Source organism: Chenopodium quinoa, unplaced genomic scaffold (genome assembly GCF_001683475.1).
Source record: "Chenopodium quinoa cultivar QQ74 unplaced genomic scaffold, ASM168347v1, whole genome shotgun sequence".
NCBI lineage: Eukaryota > Viridiplantae > Streptophyta > Magnoliopsida > Caryophyllales > Amaranthaceae > Chenopodium > Chenopodium quinoa.
The window spans coordinates 4,656,229-4,674,767 of record NW_018744693.1 but is presented as its reverse complement, the minus strand read 5'-3'; the positions used below and the strand labels follow the sequence as shown (position 1 = coordinate 4,674,767).

General features: G+C 34.5%; 1 protein-coding gene across 1 annotated transcript; it reads right to left on the bottom strand.

The window, feature by feature from the left end:
* Positions 1 to 144: 144 nt before the first annotated feature.
* On the bottom strand, positions 145 to 7,584 carry LOC110702639 (protein FAR1-RELATED SEQUENCE 11-like). The gene is made up of 4 exons (XM_021880384.1): positions 5,151 to 7,584; positions 3,676 to 4,976; positions 2,921 to 3,364; positions 145 to 1,076 (listed from the first exon to the last, which is right to left on the bottom strand). The coding sequence occupies exons 2-4, from the start codon at positions 4,699 to 4,701 to the stop codon at positions 462 to 464; spliced, it is 2,085 nt and encodes a 694-aa protein (XP_021736076.1). The 5' UTR covers positions 4,702 to 4,976; positions 5,151 to 7,584; the 3' UTR covers positions 145 to 461.
* Positions 7,585 to 18,539: the final 10,955 nt, after the last annotated feature.

Genomic DNA, 18,539 nt, shown 5'->3' with positions numbered 1-18,539 from the left:
GTTATCACCATTTTTGGGGTTTTGCTATGAGAGACTGGGAAGAAGAAAAGACGGGATAAATCTAGGTGTATATGTCTTTAAGATTAAGAGAGAGAATTAAAAGATGAGCAACAAACATATATGGATCATGTGAAGCTGCTGCTGTTCAAAAGGACAGTTATTGACTTCAAACTTTTTAAAGGTTACGGATTTACAAACAATATGACAGTAGCTGATGCAAAACAGCATACAACACAATTAGATACAAAGGAAATACATACAGAAATACTCTGCAACCACAAAAATAGGAACCAGGCAGGATCTACTGTCCTCCAAACATATTTATACTCTCTAGCTTAGCAACCCTTACTAAAGTGGGCTTTCAAATCAGACCCCTTGAGGCAATTCTTGCCTTTAAACAACTGATTCCTTACTGTGTTCAATAATACGGGAAAAATGAAACCCATATTGTACATGTTTAGCTAAAAACATCTGTGCACGGTAGCACCTCTTGAGACGAATGAGGTTGAAATCGGCTGATCCTTGATCTGTGACAAAAGAACAGATACTTGCTCAGTTGCCAAATCTAAGCGTTCCTTTGACTTGGACGACTCTGAAACCAAGGTAGATACCATGCTCTGCAACCGTTTAACTTTTTCTCCATGGTCAGTAAGGGTGCTCTGGGGCTTCAAGGCAGATGAATTAAATCGTCGCCATCTCTGAGGAAGATATCTTTCAGGAATCTGAAAGCAATTTCCAGTCGAAAGAACTCGGAGGGCATGCCGACATAGGATACCTGAGAATTCAAACTGATCACAGCTACAACTAATGATACCTAGTTGTAGGTCCCAGTACACTTTCCGGCCACCTTGGAGTTTAGTGTGGTGTCGCACAAGAAAACCATCTTCCATCTGGAAAGAAGCATAGTGGGCAGCCAGAACAAGTTGCTCCTGAAGTTTGATGAATGCAAAGGGTGTGAGGACTGAGGCAGCATGGGCTTCCATTGGTGCTCCAGTTTTCAGGTTAATATTTTGTAAATTCTGTTGCATTGTTCGTTGCTCACCGGCCTGATCTTTAAAATCAACAGCTACAGCAACCTGTTAAGAAAAGCCAAAGATACTTATTTCTACTTTAAGCAATCACAAACAGATCTCCGGGAAAATTGACAGCAATGCAGATGAAAGGGACACATCTAAGAAAATTAGCACTTGTAAAAGACACTTAGCCACAATGATAACCCTACTAAGTTTTTCTAAGAACTACACACTCAATCTGTATTCCTAATCCAATATTTGATAGCTGGCAACTAAACAAAACACATAAACCCTAATACTAGCACGAATGCAAAAGGGTAGAATCAAAAAATGGTTACTTGATCTAGTGGCAAGAACTTGTCCAAATAATGAATAGATGTTCCATTAAAGCTTTAGGATCTTCGCTAGTATCGCCAGTCTAGATAGATCAAGTAGAGCTGCTCATAAAGATGAAACAACTAGCTTGCTTTTCAGTGAATCATGACAATAGATAACTTTTGGTGTGAAGTACAGGTGTCACTCAAAGATGTACTTTTGCAAGACATACAAATGTATTTACAAATAGATGGATTACCAGCTGAAAAGAATCTAAAACATATCTGGAACTAAAACAGAATGTGAAAATTCAGCTCAGGATGCCTTGTTGTAGACACCTAATTGTGTCTCCCATAATAACTGATGATTTAACAATCTTCTAGTAAAAGTTATGGAATTTAGATCAAATAAAGCATTGATTTCATTATTGTTTTATAACAATGAAATCCTGACACCTGAAAGCTTCATGTAGATCTTTCCCATTCTCATACTTATCATTCATCATTAAAACAAATTTTAACTGTAATTAAGTATGAATAAAGATATGAGCCATTAAAGTTCATCTATTTTCCTTTATTTTAGTGCCAGCCAAATATAAATGAGAACAATAAATAAAAATTAAAAAAAAAAAAAAAGTTTTCTTAGAGTTTCATAATCAGTCACTCTTTTTCTTCTATTTCCACAACCAAAACATCTTCCACACCTTCCAAACCTCAATTGGCCCAAAGATAGACACCACACCCTACCTCATCACCCTCCCCTCTCCATCATCCAACCAAACCTACAGAGATCATAAAATCCCAAATAAGACATATCGAACAGTCATTAAAGGACCAAGGTACTTTCCACCATTACCTCGGCAATCATTTCTGGGGAACCGTTCCCAAAGCCACCACCACATTCCCTAACCTTAAAATAAGTCCCTCCTATCTACCAACTTAAATAACATTCCTATCTTTAACGTATTGAGAGTCAAAGTCCCAGTCAAGCCAAAAACAAAAAGATATAACAGATACAAAGTTGGAGATACAATACCCAATGATCCATTCTGATATCCAGTTTCATGCTTCCTAGAGAACTTGAGAAACTTTTTTTGTACTTGTAATTATCAATTAATTACAAAGCAAATGACATTTATTTGAGTACAACTTTCCATTTGATTTTTCATATTCCATGTTTTTCCCCATTGATTAAAGAATGGAATGGAAAAGTCATTTCAGACTTTATCTTTTTGAAGCTATACTGAAGAACAAGCATAGACCAACCTTTGCTGCAAGAGAGAGTTGCTATAACACATAATCATAAGTATCATAACTCACTTCAATAGACATGAGTAACACAATTTGACCACAAAAGTCAAGCCAAAAAGCACCAAAAGTAAAGTTTGAAAAAAACTGCTAAAAGTCCACACTGTGTCAAAAGAAACAGATATGACTTCAAATTACTTGTTCAAAGAGGATTTGGAGTGTTAACCCGTGATGACATGAAAGTGGGACATGTGCAAGATAACCAATCAAAGTTGCATATTAACACAAATAATCAGTGAAGTATAGTCGCATAGTAATGGACAGAAGCAATAAATAGAAACTTACTTGTTCCACAAAATGAGCAAGCCGAGTTTGAGCGCTAAGAAAACGTTGGATAAAAGCATTAATTGACTTTGATTGGCCAGTAGTAGTCAATCCAGCCATGAAATGGCTTCTTAAGTATGATACGGCCCAAAGTGACCTCAAGGCAAACAAATTGGCAATATGTTTGTTAGAGGGCAAACCAAAAGAATAAATCATATCTCTCCAACCCAACTCAAACTCATCAATGGACTCTAAGTTATAGAGTCGATAGAACTCTTCTTTCCACTCATTGTATCGTTCCCCAAGGACAGAATTAAACCAAGAGGGGAACTTTGCTACAATGAGCCATATGCACAACGCATGTTTAGTGGTAGGCATCTCCGCTGTCACTGCTTCTTTTAGGCACATATTTTGATCGGTCAATATTGTATGTGGAGCCTTTCCATTCATGAAGCCTAAAAATACCTACGCGGAAAAAAGAATCAATTAAAACACAAACAAATTTGATGTACATGAACACTCAAGTTCAAGTGCATTGCACAGCAAAGGAACATTCTCACAAAATAATATAAACTTAAGCTAATAATTTATATAATATGCCATAAAGTGTTAGTTTCTCCCAACTCATATATGCAATATTATCAAGTCATTACATAGCATCAACTAGAAGTTTATATTAACAAGCATTGTAAAATTACCCACCAACCAGATGAATGGAAAATGTATGACACAACAGGAAAAGGCACAGGAGTGGTATAAGATAGGCAGAGATGTACCTTTAAAGCCCATGATAATGACCTCAAATTTTCCTCACGCAAAAGTACACAGCTAAAGAAACAAGGCATTCCATAATTATTTATTCCAATCCATATTCCAAGAGGCATATCAAAAGCAGTCAATCGATGTGTAGTATCAAAGACAACTGCATCACCAAACATCCCATATGCTTCAACTGATGAAGCATAAGACCACGCAATATTCTCTAGATTGTTGTTCAAATCCAAAGTGTACTCAAATCTAAAATTATGGTCCTTTTCCTTAATGTTACTGCACATTTTCAGGAGGTCTATACTGTCCTCTTCTGGATCCAATTTCCTAAATGACTGAATTAAGTTCCGAACATCCTTCTCTGTAAACGGAAGGAACCCAGGTTCTACACATTTTTCTAGCTCCAACAGCTTCATCATCTGCTGCACAGAAATTCCCGTCTTGGCATACATAAAAATTCGGCTTTTATCATTTTCCGATATATTCCGGTAAGCAGGCAAGAAACGAACCTGATTAGGTTCCAACAAATCGTGATTATGGTGATCAACAAAACCAGTTACACGCCATTCAGAAATACCCAATTCAGTTGTCTTGTTAATCCTCAAGTATGCTTGACACCCACAACGTGAAGATTTCCTATTTCTTTGGGGCTTATTCTCATTAGCTACTTTGACCGGGGTATTGCCAGCACGGTGGCAAACGAAGTACCGTCTAGTTAAACCTTTCCCAACACCATCCTTTCCTTCAGTCCGATGACGACGAATCGAAAACCCACATCTCTTAGCAAATTCACTATAAAATTCATAAGCAGAATCATGTGAAGTAAATCTCTGGCCAATATAAGGAACAACCTCATTTGTAAGTTCTAAAGAAAGGCAAGTTTCATTAGGCGAATCATCAGCGCTACTTATATCATCTAGTGATAACGATCTCTGATCCGACGGATCGTCATAAACCACTACTGGATGAATATCTTCTTGATGAGATAATATATTCTTCTCACAACCCAAATCAAGCAGCGAAACCACCGACATTTTAGCGAATTACACGAGTAAATGCAAAAACCAATATAGTAAATTCAATAGAAATAAGCAATTGAATTCCCAGACTCACTCTTTTTTTTTTGTACAATTCAGCTGTAACGGTAAATTCCCCTGCCGCCGAAGAATCTCACCTTCGTCTCCATCTTCTTTGAATTTGCCAGCAGTATGTTTGTTGATAATGCCGTGCTGCAACCTAGCAATTTTGCCGTTAGGGGTCTCGGGATAAATTTGTTGGGAAATTCCTGATGTATAACTGTGATCCCAAACTGGTTTTTTGCAAAACGAAGACACAAAACACGCAAATTTCATCATTATTTGCAGTGAACATGCACTAAATCAGACAGAATAATTCAACAACACATCAAATTTACAAGCAAAAACAGGCAAGAATTTCTAGTTACAATTAACCAAAATTATACCCACAAACTATTTAGATATACCTGAAATACGACGAAAACGAAGAGTGCCGGAGAGAACCGTGTTGATGATGTACGAAATCAGAAAAGGAGGAAGAATCGCGGAGGAGAAAGAGGAAGGGAGAGTACCAGTAAGAGCCTAAGAGGGACTGAACTAATGAGGTTAATACCAATCAGATGTTGGTGTAGCGGTGATTGGGACTACACTTGGTAGGGAAGATTCACGTTCGATTCCCCACAACAACAATCGGGAGGGGATTGAAACATAACCATCTAGAACTGATTTCCAAATCCGGATTAGCCCTAAGTTAACAAATATATGGATAATCTTGATTTGCTTCTTGTGGGCAAATTGTCTTTTGAAGGCGATGAGCAGTTGGAACAAGTTGTGCTCTCTAAGTCCCCTTTCTGGCTACGAATTAAGAGGCTGCCCTTTAAGTGTCGCTCTAATGAGCATGTTCGTGTTATTGTAGCTGGAATGGGAGAGTTAATTGAGATAGAAGAAGATGTTTGGGTTTAGACCACTTTGGGAGGGCTAGGGTGATGATTGATGTAACTAAACCCCTGAGAATATTTCAAAAAATTCTTGATAATAAAGGAAAAGAAGTTTTGATTGAATTTGCGTATGAACGTTTGCCTTTATTCTGTTTTGCGTGTGGGATCATGGGCCAAGGATTGTTCATATGTTTCCTAGGAGGAGAAGAAAGGTGGGCTAGCCTAGGGAACTTGGCTGCGAGCTTCACCTAGGTAGAGGAGAATGAAGGATGTGGAAAAACTCCAAGACCTCCCAACTTGCAAAAATCTTTGTTTGTCACCAAGGATGACCCGAAAGTTATCCTTAACAGGCTACTATAGCCTCGGGTAGTGAGCTAGTCAGAGAAGATGATCACCTAGAGAATACCACAATGGGGGAGGCTGCTAATTTCTCAAATGTGGTGGGGGATGCTTTGCGTTTTTGCTGTGGGAAGATAGGATAATCAAACTTTTCCTAGGAAATGTCAGGTTACTTTAAAGAGTAGAAGAGTTCAAAAGAATGCAGGTGTGTCTGATGGTAGTGGAATAGTTGTTGTCAAGGCTGATGCTCTACTCCCAGTTCGTGAGAACTAACATGAGCAAGTGGTAAGGAAAATTAACAAAATAGCTGATGGTGGTGAGAAGAGTTTACTTCAAAAAAGGGGCTGGGAGGAGGACTCTAATGGGGCTAATATAATGAAGGGGCAAATATAAATAACCGCTCTAAGATTGCTTATCACGATTCTTCTGACTATATTATGGCAGCGGTTGGCGAGGACTAACCCCGCCAATCATTATGAGTCTCATATTCTGGAATTGTCGAGGGATATGTAATCCTTGTGCAGTTCGGCGGCTTCGCAAGTGGAGCCTTGATTTTACCCGCGATATATATTTCTTTCGAAAACAAAAATTAATAAAGCAGAGGCTGAAAATGTTAAGGATAGGTTCGGTTGTTCGAATGCACTTGGTATTGCGAGTAGAGGGAGAGCAGGTGGGCTGTGTCTTTATTAGAGAGGGGATAAAGTTACTTTTAACTTAATCTCTTATTCTCAAAACCATATCAGTGGGATGTGATTAGTGGTGGCGTGAGTTGGAGGTTCGTGGGCATTTATGGATGGCCTGAAACTGATAATAAACACCACCTAGACTTTGGTGAGGCATCTGTGCGAAGGGTGTGTTATTAGTCCGATCCTTATTGGTGGGGATTTCAATGAAATCCTCTGATACGAAGAGAAGGAAGGGGGAGCTAACACTGTTAGAAGAGAAATGGTGCCTTTTCGAGAGATGATTGATGACTGTCAGCTACGAGATTTGGGCTTTAAGGGTGTGTGGTATACGTGGGAACGCGGGTTAACTCCTGCTACTCGAGTATGTGAAAGGCTAGACCGCTGCCTTGCATCTTCTCCCTGAATCGATTTGTTTCCTACTGCTGAGGTGGAACATTTGGTTCATGTGAAGTCTGACCACTCCGCTCTTGTGCTGAAATTAAAACGCGAGAAAATAAAAAAGAAGAAAAGGAAGGCTTTTAAATTTGAGACCTACTGGCTCCTTGATGATTCTTGTGAGCAGGTCATTCGAGACGCTTGGAGGGGAGAAATGATGGGAGGGGTGATGGATAAGCTTGCGCTAGTTGCTGTCGGATTAAAGTTTTGGAATGCAATGAAATTTGATGAATTGGGTAAAGAGATTGCAAAAATAGAGGTTGCTCTCTCTGAAGCTAAAAGAAGACCAATTTCGGCAGATAGCTACAATGAGTGTATCGAGCTTGAAACGTCTTTTAGAGGGGCTTACTCAAAAGCAGGAGGCATATTGGTATATCCGTTCTCGTGTGGCGGAGGTCAAAAATGGCGATAAGAATACGAAATACTTTCATCATAAGGCCTCCCAAAGGCAAAGTAGAAACCACATCGAAGACCTTTTTTTATGAGAATGATGTTTGGCTGGGGGATGAAGATAAATTACAGCCCATCTTTACTACCTTTTAGAAGAGGTTGTTTGAGACTTCTAACCCATCAGACAAGGTCTTGCAAGGAGTGTTGCAACATGTCAGAGAAGTAATTACTCCAGAGATGAATGATGAATAGAAGAAACCATATACAAAGGAGGAAATTTTCTCAAGTCTACAACTGTAGACACCAAATTTTAATCTCGCTTTTGTAATTATCACTCTTATTATCTTTTATTATTATAGTTATTGTTTTTGCAAATAATTATTATAATTTTGCCAAAATATTTTTTATAACTTAATGACGTTCTTTTTTAAAAGAAGAAAACAAGTAATAATAATGATTTTTATTCATAATTTCCAAAATACATTTTATAATTTGTACTTCTAAATTACTAAATTACAAAATATTGAAGTATAGCTAACACCACATGCATTTTTACCCTACTCCATCGAAGTAATTTTGGGCCTTACTTGTGGATTAGCAAGTAAATTAATGCAGCCATTAGGAGGACCACTAGCCCCACAATGTACATGAAGTACACCCGTATCATCCTCATATCTTCCTCAAAAGTAAAGACAGGCTGATTTTCTTGGTAATCTTGAAACATGGTGGTCGAAATTAATGGTGAATTTTGTTTGGATTTTTTCGGGCAAGGAGGGAGATGGAAGAAGATAAGAATTAAGTGGTGAGTAGAGATTTTGGATAAGAGTAATTTTTTTATATAGTAAAAGTGGGTATTTCATACGTATATGTATAATAATTGTATAGTATAAAAGTACAATATTTTTTGTCTCGTCAGAGGAATATGTCATTTCATTATAAACAAGTATTGTTTAACCCTTTTAAAGTATAATAATTATATTAGTATGTTCACTTAGAGTATTATTTTTTGTCTAGAGATTTTTACGATTTGTACAATACCCCATTATTTAGTCCATTTACCTATAAAAAGTCCACTAGTCCAAAGACTTGTACCCAATCGAGGTAGGGAAATGACATACATTCCTTTTCCTGCAATAAAGTTTGTCACACACAAAAAAGTATTGATGTCTTAGTATTAAAGAAAGCTCCTTTTATATACACTTATGTTACCACAAACTAAAATAAATAGCATTGTCTTTTCGCCTCGTAGTTAATACTTGGTCCGATAAGTACAAGTTCGGATCAAACACATCGAAATTTATTTAAGAATAATTGAGTATCATATGGACGGGGGGAATAGAAAAATACTTGTGGGATGTATAAATACAACGCGTAGAAGAATACGTAAATAAGAATAGTAAAATCAGCGTAAAAAAACAGATCTTGCCTGCAGCTGATTTTCTACATTTCAGTAAAAGATAATCAATGCTCTGACATTTCCTTCATGATTAGTTACGTTTTTTTGTTTTTCATTTTGTCTTCATCCTATTTTTTTAAAAAAATATATATATACTTTTATTTATCTTATTTACTTTACCATTTTTTTTTTACTTTGTTTTTTCATTTTTTGTCTTCATCTTACTTTTTTTTTATTATTATTTTTGTATTCTTTTTATTTATATTATTTACTTTTTTTTTACTTGCTTGTTTCGGTCTATTTTTTGTATACTTTTTAATTTTGATGAACGATTGTCAGTAGTGAAATAATGTTACTTTTTTTTTATCTCTCATGGTTAATATTGTATCCAATAAATTTTAGATTGGATCAATTGTATCAAAAATTATCTGACGGTAATTGGGACATCTGGATTATATACTGCATATTACTATTCAAACACTATTTGACACAATTCAAACACTATTCAAATAAGCATTTTTACGCTTGTTTACGTTGTCGGCGTGAATTTGGCCTTTTGTTTTATTCGTTTTCCTGTTGTTTTGATCTAGTTTTGCATTTTTTTTACGACTATGATAGATATAAATTTGTGTTTTAGTAGAGTAAGGCAAGATGAGAGTCCACCTTTTTTTAAGGTCAATCAGTTGAGGGAATATATTCTACTCTTGTGTACCTTAAATTTATGTCGTATGACTTTACATGGTATATGTTCTCTTTGACCACGTCAATCTTATGACTTTATACGATTTACCTTACTTTATACTTTTAGTAAGGGTCATTGCTTGTAATGTTCGTATGTATAAGATTTTGTCGTATGATTATATGTACTGTCTAATAAGGGCAAGGGTTATTTTCACTACTACAAAATTGGCCAAAGAGACTCGATATAAGAGACCGGTTAAGTGCATAACAGGTCTCTCCTCTAAGAGAGACCGGTTATTGTGTACGACAGGTCTCTCGACAGATCAAAGAGACCAGTCATTTAAGAAAATGGGTCTTTTGAATTTTTTTTAGAAAATCATGGAATATAGAGAGACCATTCATCTTAAATGACAGGTCTCAAGTAATATTCAAGAAACTTGTGATTTAAAATAACCAGTCTCTTGAATTTTATTTTTTGAATTGAGAAATTAGAGAGACCCGTCAGTCTTAATAACAGGTCTCTCGATTTTATATCCCATGTAGGCAGCTTAAAAGTCCATAACCCTAGAATAATCTCTTCATTTTCTCTCTCCTGTCCACTGCCACTTCTCATCTCTTTTTTTCTCTCTCTCTTCTCCCTCCTCTCAACTCATTATCCTCAATTTTTTTTTTTTGGATTCTAAAGAGAATCTCACACAACAAGAGATACGAATTTCATCCTTTATTTCTTTCGATCTCAATTTCAGGAAGTTATTTTCACTCCATCATGTCAAAATTTCAAGATCTATCGTCAAGGTGAGTTTTGAATTATTTTTCGCTATTAATTTTTTATCTTAATTTTTTCGTATTTTTAATGAAAAATATGAATTTCTTATAATAATTACTTTTTAACTTCATTTTTCGGGTTAAAAATTTATTGGTTTTTCGTTTAGTCATGATAAAAGATTGTTTCTTTATTTTGCATGTTAATGAATTCATTTTAAAACTTTTTTCACCATTTTTTTTTATGAAATCTGAGTTTGTTATGTGATTCCAATTTCGTTTGGAGGTGGTTTTTCATTTCCTTTTATTTGGTTCTTTACTTCTTTCTTTTTTTTTTTTTTGCTTTCTTCTTTCATATCAGATCTAGTATTTTTCGTTATTATCGCTCACTTTCATATGGAGTCAGATTTTATATTTTTCTTTATTACTAAGTTCCTATTTGATTTTCTATTATCATTTTCATTTTCAATTTCAATTTTTTTAGATTTAAGTTTTGGTTTATTTTATTTTTATTTTTTAAAAATCTTTTTGAGAATTGCCTGACAAATTGTTCTTTAGCTTGTTTTTGGAATTAGTTTTTTTTCTCGTTTTGATTTTGTGTTCAATCATCATATTAAATGAATTTTATTTTACATCTTGTAGGGAATATTTCAAGCATTACCCCTATCTTAAACCCACTGTGATCATATACTAAAGTATGGTGGCGTCCAAAGGGAAAGAAGATAGAGCAAAAGAGTCGCCAACAACTTTTATGAACTTGTAAACCGTTCACAGGGTGAAGGTTACACCCCTTAACGATCCAGGAGATCGTCAACTACAATAGGTCTGGAACCATGACTGGTAGTTCGGGGATGAAGGTACAAATCCAACCTAAAAGAGATTGAACCTGCCCTAATAATAGGCCTCTACTTTATTCTGATCGTATTCATGTGCGCTTTTCGACTAACATGCAATCAATAGGTTTACCCTAAACCTGTTTATCTATGTTGGTTGAATATTGATGCACAAATAAATCTATTATTGGCGATCACTTGAGTTATAATCAAATTAACCCTAATGAAGATTATTAATTATCTTATTAAGCGTGATTACAAGTACCAATTCCCTTTAAACATGCATAAAAGGTGTGATCAAGCAATAACAATAAATATAATCAAGCAACATAATAATAAAAATAATAATAATTATAACAATTATAATTATTATAATTATAAAAATAATCATGTTAAAGCATAATAATAGCAAGATCTAGGCATGATACTAACAAGATTAATAACAAACCCTAACATGTCACTAAACAATAAAGATCAAATATATAGCCCTAACATGATACTAGCATGTTATTAGGAAAGAAAATAGGAAGCATCACAGGAATCATAATTGATATAAGCAAATCACCCTAAATATCATACTAAAGAAAGCATCCTAACATGATACTAGGAACATCCTAAAGATGATATTAGGAATCAAAATAATAACCTAAGCATGATTTCTATATCATAATATCAATGCAAACAATTAAAGCACTTACTTGGATGCCTCGTACCTCTTTCTTTCACGTCTAGGGCGAACGCAACTTCGAATTATGTTAGGTGTTTCTAGGTCTTATGAATGCGGAATTTTGTATCAAGGGTGGTTTAGAAAAGGGAGAGAAAGAAAGCTTTAGCTTCGAGAGAGAGTAGAGAATTAGAGAATAGGTGATTGTAGATCAGAGGTTATAGATGATTGAAAACGGAGTTTTTAGGAGGCTATTTATAGAGAAAATCAGCTAAAAAGATAGAAAAATAAACCAGAATTTTGACGTGAAAAAACGAAGTTAGCGCCAGACGCTGACATTAGCGCCAGACACTAATGCTGGCGTTAGGCGCTAACCAGTTTTTTTACGCGTTTTCTAAAATCAGATAAAATTTAACCGTACAGGAGTATAAAATCATATTTTCCTCAAAAACACTCTTTTATTCTGATTAAAATTCCAAAAAGTCAACAAAAGTCAATTTATCAATGCTAATTGAATTAGGAATGAAAAGAACCTTCTAGAAGAATCTAGAAGACTAAAACCATTCCTAATGAATGATAAATCCATATTAGGCCCTCCTCTAGGTCATTGGGCCGCATATAAGGCTCAAACCGGGCCTAGTTTAGTAATTTGGCCATAAATTCCTCAATATTGGCTTATAATATATCGTTGGAAAGCTCTTTTCAAACCCTATCCAACTACACTATTATTGGACCCATATCATGGAACAACCAAACTGAATTGGCTGTTTTCTTAAAATAGTTTTTCAAAAACAGAGAGAAAAGAAAAGAAATTAAAACTATCCGCAACACTAAACTTTCCACACTTTCACTTCATTCGATTATGATTCGACATGAAAGGTACTCATCACCGGGTTTGGTTTTGGGGAGACACAAATGGGTGTCTACATAAGCCCCCACTTTGACTGAGTTTGGAGTAACTTATGTTTCGAAAACAAAAGTCAAAGTAGCGATAGGGACGGAGAATGATTCAGAACGTTCTGCGATCCTAAATCATTCTTGTAACGCCAATACCTGCAAAACTAGCGTTAGTTAAACAGATAATAATATCTGCTTTTTAATTAATTATTCACATGTCTTTATCTGTGGTTGTAGGTAATGATCTCTCAAGTTTCAAGTTTGAACAGAAGAAACTTGTAATTTTTTTAAAGCAGAAGAAACTTGTAATTGAAGATCTTTAAAGTTTCAATTTGTCATTTACAGAATTTTTATTTTGATGTATTGAATTAGTAATTTAGTTTTGATATATGTACTATGTATTGTCTATGTACATAATTTTTGATGTTTATGAAATACAAGAATTTTTTTGTAACTCCGTATCCGATAATAAATCAAATTATTAATATTAATAAATTGTTATTATAAAAATAAAATAAGCTAATTTTTTTTATTTAAAATGAGACCGTATAGACCTGTCAGCTTAAAAAGTGGTCTCAGTTTTATCAAAAAAGACTAAGATATGCGGCCCTAGTTTTATGAAAACAGAGACCGCTTTTCTTATAAAGGCAGTCTCAAATTTTTCAAAATTGAACCCGCTTATCTTTAAGAGGCAGTCTTAGCTTTCTCATTCTAGAGACCGCTTTTGAAAAGCAGTCTCTTTGCCAAAGAGACCGCTGCGCTAGAGACCGCCTCTAAGGCAGTCTCTTTGACTAATTTGGACGGGTCTCTTTGGCCAATTTTGTAGTAGTGTTTTTTTTATAAGCTCTGAAAATATTTTGTCCAACCCTATTAGTATTGTAACCTAATGTCTTTGTGTAACTTTCAGAGCTGACATCTTAGGGAGATATTTATTGATAAGCGTTGTTTTAGTACCTTGGTGAGTATAATAGTCACTAAATAAATTTAGGCGCTCTGTCATACGTATATCACGCGAGTATTTTTGAGTTGTAACATGAATTGGTATATATTTTGAGTTGTAACATGAATTGGTATATATATACCATGGCATTTTAGAACCTTTTTATTATATGAATATTAAAGTTTGATTTAATTATAGTTTTCTTTATTTTATCAGTTTAAGTGTTGCAAAACAGATTAAGTAGTTTGTTACATATAAAACGAAAGAATTTAATATCATGATTCTCATTAATATCAAAATCTTGATATTTACCCTTTAAATCCTTGAATTATAATTTATTTAATTTTTTTTATTTACAAATTAACCCCCCTATTTTCCTATAAATACCCCCCTAATTTTCTCATTTGAGACACTAAAAAATTTCCTACTAATTCTCTCTCTAAAGATTCTTTCTAAAAAAAAAAATTCTCCTCTAATATTTTGTTTTAGTTAAAATTTCTCTAATTTAGCTTTATTTTTAAGTCATTAGCTTATAAAAGCATCATATAATTAAGTTGTTATTTTCATCTTTGTTAAAAATTAGCTTAATTGTTCAAGTATTCCTATTCTATTCTAAAACCAAAAAAAAGTTTATTTCTTAAGATTTGGTTTTATCCTTCAAGTTTATTTTCTATAATAAAAAAAAAGTTTATAAGTGTTATAAAATTAAAGAGAAAAAGGAGAAATTAGGGAGAGAACAGATCAGTCTCTTTTATTCCATAGAGTGGGGATATATATATATACATACAATATAACTAGGGTTTGCTTAGATAACAATAAACCCTAGTTCTATAACATTCCGAAATGATAAAGGAGGATAATGGATATCCATACAATATTTCATAACACTCCCCCTTAGATGTCCATTATCGAAGAGTGTGCCTCGTTAAAACCTTATTAGGGAAAACCCTATGGGATAAAAACCTAATGAAGGAAAAAGAGTACAACATTCTTCATAATACGCTCGAGATGTTGCCTCATTAAAAACCTTACCAGGAAAACCCAATGTGGGACAAAACCATGGTCAAGGGAAAAAGAGTGCAACGCGTATTTTCTCCCCCTGATGAATACATAGCTTGAGATCTTCTAGTGTCGCAGCAATGAATCCAATATGTTAGATATCTTCTCATATGTAGTATAATATCACTCGTTGATCTTCGATACTCTTAAACTGAAATTGCATCTTCAAGTCTTCACATAAACATGTGAAGTGTCTTCATTTCACCATACATGTGTTTATCTCTAATATCATTATTTCAAATATCTGTTTAATATTTGATTCAGAGGATAAACTTATACGGTTATGACTTCTTCTGGAAGTCGTTGATAATAAATATTGATGATCATTATTTGATCAAACATTCATTAATACGAGTAATAATTTGATGACAAAACTTTATTAATATCATTCTTCTCGTATGAATTATAATATAACACACGTAATTATATACGCTAATCATGGTTCTTCTGGACCATAAGAAAACATTGTCACGCATAAGTGATCCATTGATATTCTTTAGACGTTTCATAATTGACACGATAGCTCTCTTGCAAATACAAATAGTAAATCTCATTAACTCTTATATGCTCAAACTTCAGGTTGAGATATCAATAATGTTGTTACGTACATAGATTTTCAAGAGTTTGATAATAATTGTCAATTCAAGATATAAACTTTGTAGGGCTGGATATTACAATAGGTCATATATAAGTTCTTCAGGAACTCTTCTTAATTCATAATGTGCAATTAAATCGGTGTCATCAATAATTTCATCACAATTATAAGCCCATTGGAATATTAATATCTCTTTTTAATTTGGAAAAATTGCCCGCAATAATCCGACCTTTTGGCCGTCTGCTGAAAATAATCCCACCTATGGATTATTTTTAAATAATCCCACCTTTATACCCACCCCGCTATAAATGATCCCATTTTACTTGGAACCGGTTGAACATGTAATTTTTTTTTTAAGTAGAATTTATACGTGTCACTTATTGATTAGTCTAAAAAATAAATAAAAAAAAAGTAAAAAATCACCACCACCCCCTAAGCAACACCAATTCAGCCACCACCATACCCACCACCACCCAACCTAAACCCTAGAACTGCACCCACATATGAAACCACCGCGACAGAGGAAGGAGAGAGAGGCCGGAACCGCGACGGAGGTAGGAGAGAGAGAGAGAGGCCGGAATCGCGTGAAGGAGACTAGGGGAGAGAGGCTGGAATCGGGATGGACAAAGGGAGGAACGACCAAAATTTGGACGGGGATGGGGAGAGGGACTGGGATCGGGACGGGGGAACAGGTTTTCGAGGGTGGTTAGTGGTTTCAGGGTGAGGGGACCACGAGTCGGCGATTTAGGGGAGGGAGAGGGTGGACAGATCGAGTTGTTGGTGGCCGACGGCGCTGACGCTGGAGTTGGGGGCTGTTGATTTCGCGACGGAGGTTGGTGCTGTGACTGCTGTCGTGAGGGAAGGAGACGGTGGTTATGTGATGGAGGGAGGCGGGGTGTTTAGGGGAGGGGGTTCAAGGCACCGCCGGCGCCAGAGGGTCTGGGTGACCGGTGCTATGGGATGAGGTGTCAGGGGTGGCGGGGAAGGCTTGGGCTAGTGGTGGTTTTTAATTTTTTTTTTTTTAGTTTTTCTTAAAAAACATTTAACTTTTTTTAAAATTTAATTTATTTTTATTTTATTTTTTTGACAAATAACATGGAGAAACGTGTCAAGTAACTTGTTATAACAGGTTACATGACCGGTTGGGACCATTTATAGCGGAGTGGGTATAAAAGTGAGATTATTTAAAAATAATCCATATAGGTGGGATTATTTTCAGCGGATGGCTAAAAGGTCGGATTATTGCGGGCAATTTTTCCTTTTAATTTTTCATCAAAGTTGTAAACGTATCTTACTATACTTTGAATGACCATTTACATACACCACAGTTATTGTAAGAAATTAATGCATGCAATATGAGATATAGAAAATATGATAACATATTAACAAATATACAATGAGGAATGCATCTAACAATTTCCTATATATACAATAAATATCCATTAACTTATGACTCACACATGCACATGAATATAAGACTCAAAATGAAGCAAGACACTGTACAATGTGGATTTAAAAATCCATATTTCATTGGACTTCTGATCCATAATAAACTTTTGATCATTATCATTATGTCGACAATAAAATAGACATATATTTCAGATCCCTTATTCACTAGTCCATTATATCATGCATATGCATATTATTCATCGGTTCCATTGTATACCGGTATCATAAAATTCCTATAACGTATATTTCGCATGCTATTTTACTATGATATCTGAATGCATTTCTCATTGGTACCATCATAACTTTTCTTACATGATAGGCCATCTTATATAATAATTCAGATATCTATACCACATATTAAGGGTATTTCTCACACTATGGTATTAATATACTATTATTTTACTTTAAAATAGCAACTGCACTATCTTGTCGTATATCGCATATTTATATTGTTGGAACCGATCATACAAACTACACTTCAGGTGCAGTGATTTAAAGTAAATTGGCAAGATCTATCTTAATGTATGCACATAATATCATTATCACCATAATCAAAATATATCTCTCTATTCCTCTAGATGGGTCATAACGGTGTACAAATCAAATCATAATGTGCAACATATGTTGATACAAAAGTTGGCATGTAACTTTACAAAGTATCATTAGAGAGATCAACTATTTATAATATTATAATTTTGCCAACTTACTTCAATTCTTCCCCCTAAGTTGGTAAAATATCTCAAATGTTGAGACAATTCTTCACCAACTTAAAATATAATTTCATGTGCATATAAAATTATATTTCGTAGGATAATCATATATATTCAACAAAGTTCTATCTCTTCTGGAGAATAATGAAATTTTGTTCTCTTCTAGAGATCAATATTAATAGGGGGTAATAAATTGTGCAGTTGCTAATTTCTTATTCAATTCCTTATGTGCTGACATACAATAGACCCAATCAACAGAATTGTTATACAAATATAAACTTTCTTGTAATTTCACTAGGTGGTGATCTTCGGGATCACTAGAAACATTGATAGTAATACTAGTTACTTAAAATTTTCACATATAACTTGTACGTGGTGAGCTTCTGGTCACCTAATATTTGTCAACATATAAATTATTCTAGTGAACTTCTGGTCACCAATTATTCAGAAAAATCAATATATTATCTCTTGAACATTTCTTTTTACACAAACTATTAAAAATCACAATCTAAATATAGCTTAATTTCAATGTTATGTCTTTCCATTAAATTTATTTCATATATTTAACATGAGAGAGCGTCAATACATTATTTCTTTCATATCAAATGAAACTTCAGGTTTTCATAACGGGAATTTATTAAACCCCGGATGGACTAATTTTTTTATTATCACATCCGATAATCACTTTTCCTTTAGTAAGTATTTAAAATGTGGTCAGTTTTATAAAACTGGTGATCACCTTATTAAAGATACTTTATGCATGGTCGTGATATAAATACACCAATGAGTTTCTTTCTACAACTGGCAAGACAATTAACTAATACGCATACTCCGCTAGAGCATTGATTGTAATCTTGATACATGCTAATTTTTGTTGGACAACATTTTATACTCTTATGGAGTACTTTATATAATCATAACCCTCTTTAATGTAATAGAAATGATATCTTTAGGAGATCCATAAAAAATGTGTCACTTACTCATATTTGTCATTGTCAATTATTGCTCATTTCCTCTTCCAAGGATTCTTATCGTTGTAACCCTTTGGATTACCACACTTTAGGTGTGCTAGTTTCAATAGC

Excerpts from the sequence above, each read along its gene's own strand:
- LOC110702639 (XM_021880384.1), bottom strand. The coding sequence starts at position 4,701 with ATGTCGGTGGTTTCGCTGCTTGATTTGGGTTGTGAGAAGAATATATTA. Across the intron at positions 3,365-3,675 it reads CATTATCATGGGCTTTAAAG|GTATTTTTAGGCTTCATGAA; the intron begins GTACATCTCTGC and ends TTTTCCGCGTAG. Across the intron at positions 1,077-2,920 it reads TTGCTCATTTTGTGGAACAA|GTTGCTGTAGCTGTTGATTT; the intron begins GTAAGTTTCTAT and ends TTTTCTTAACAG.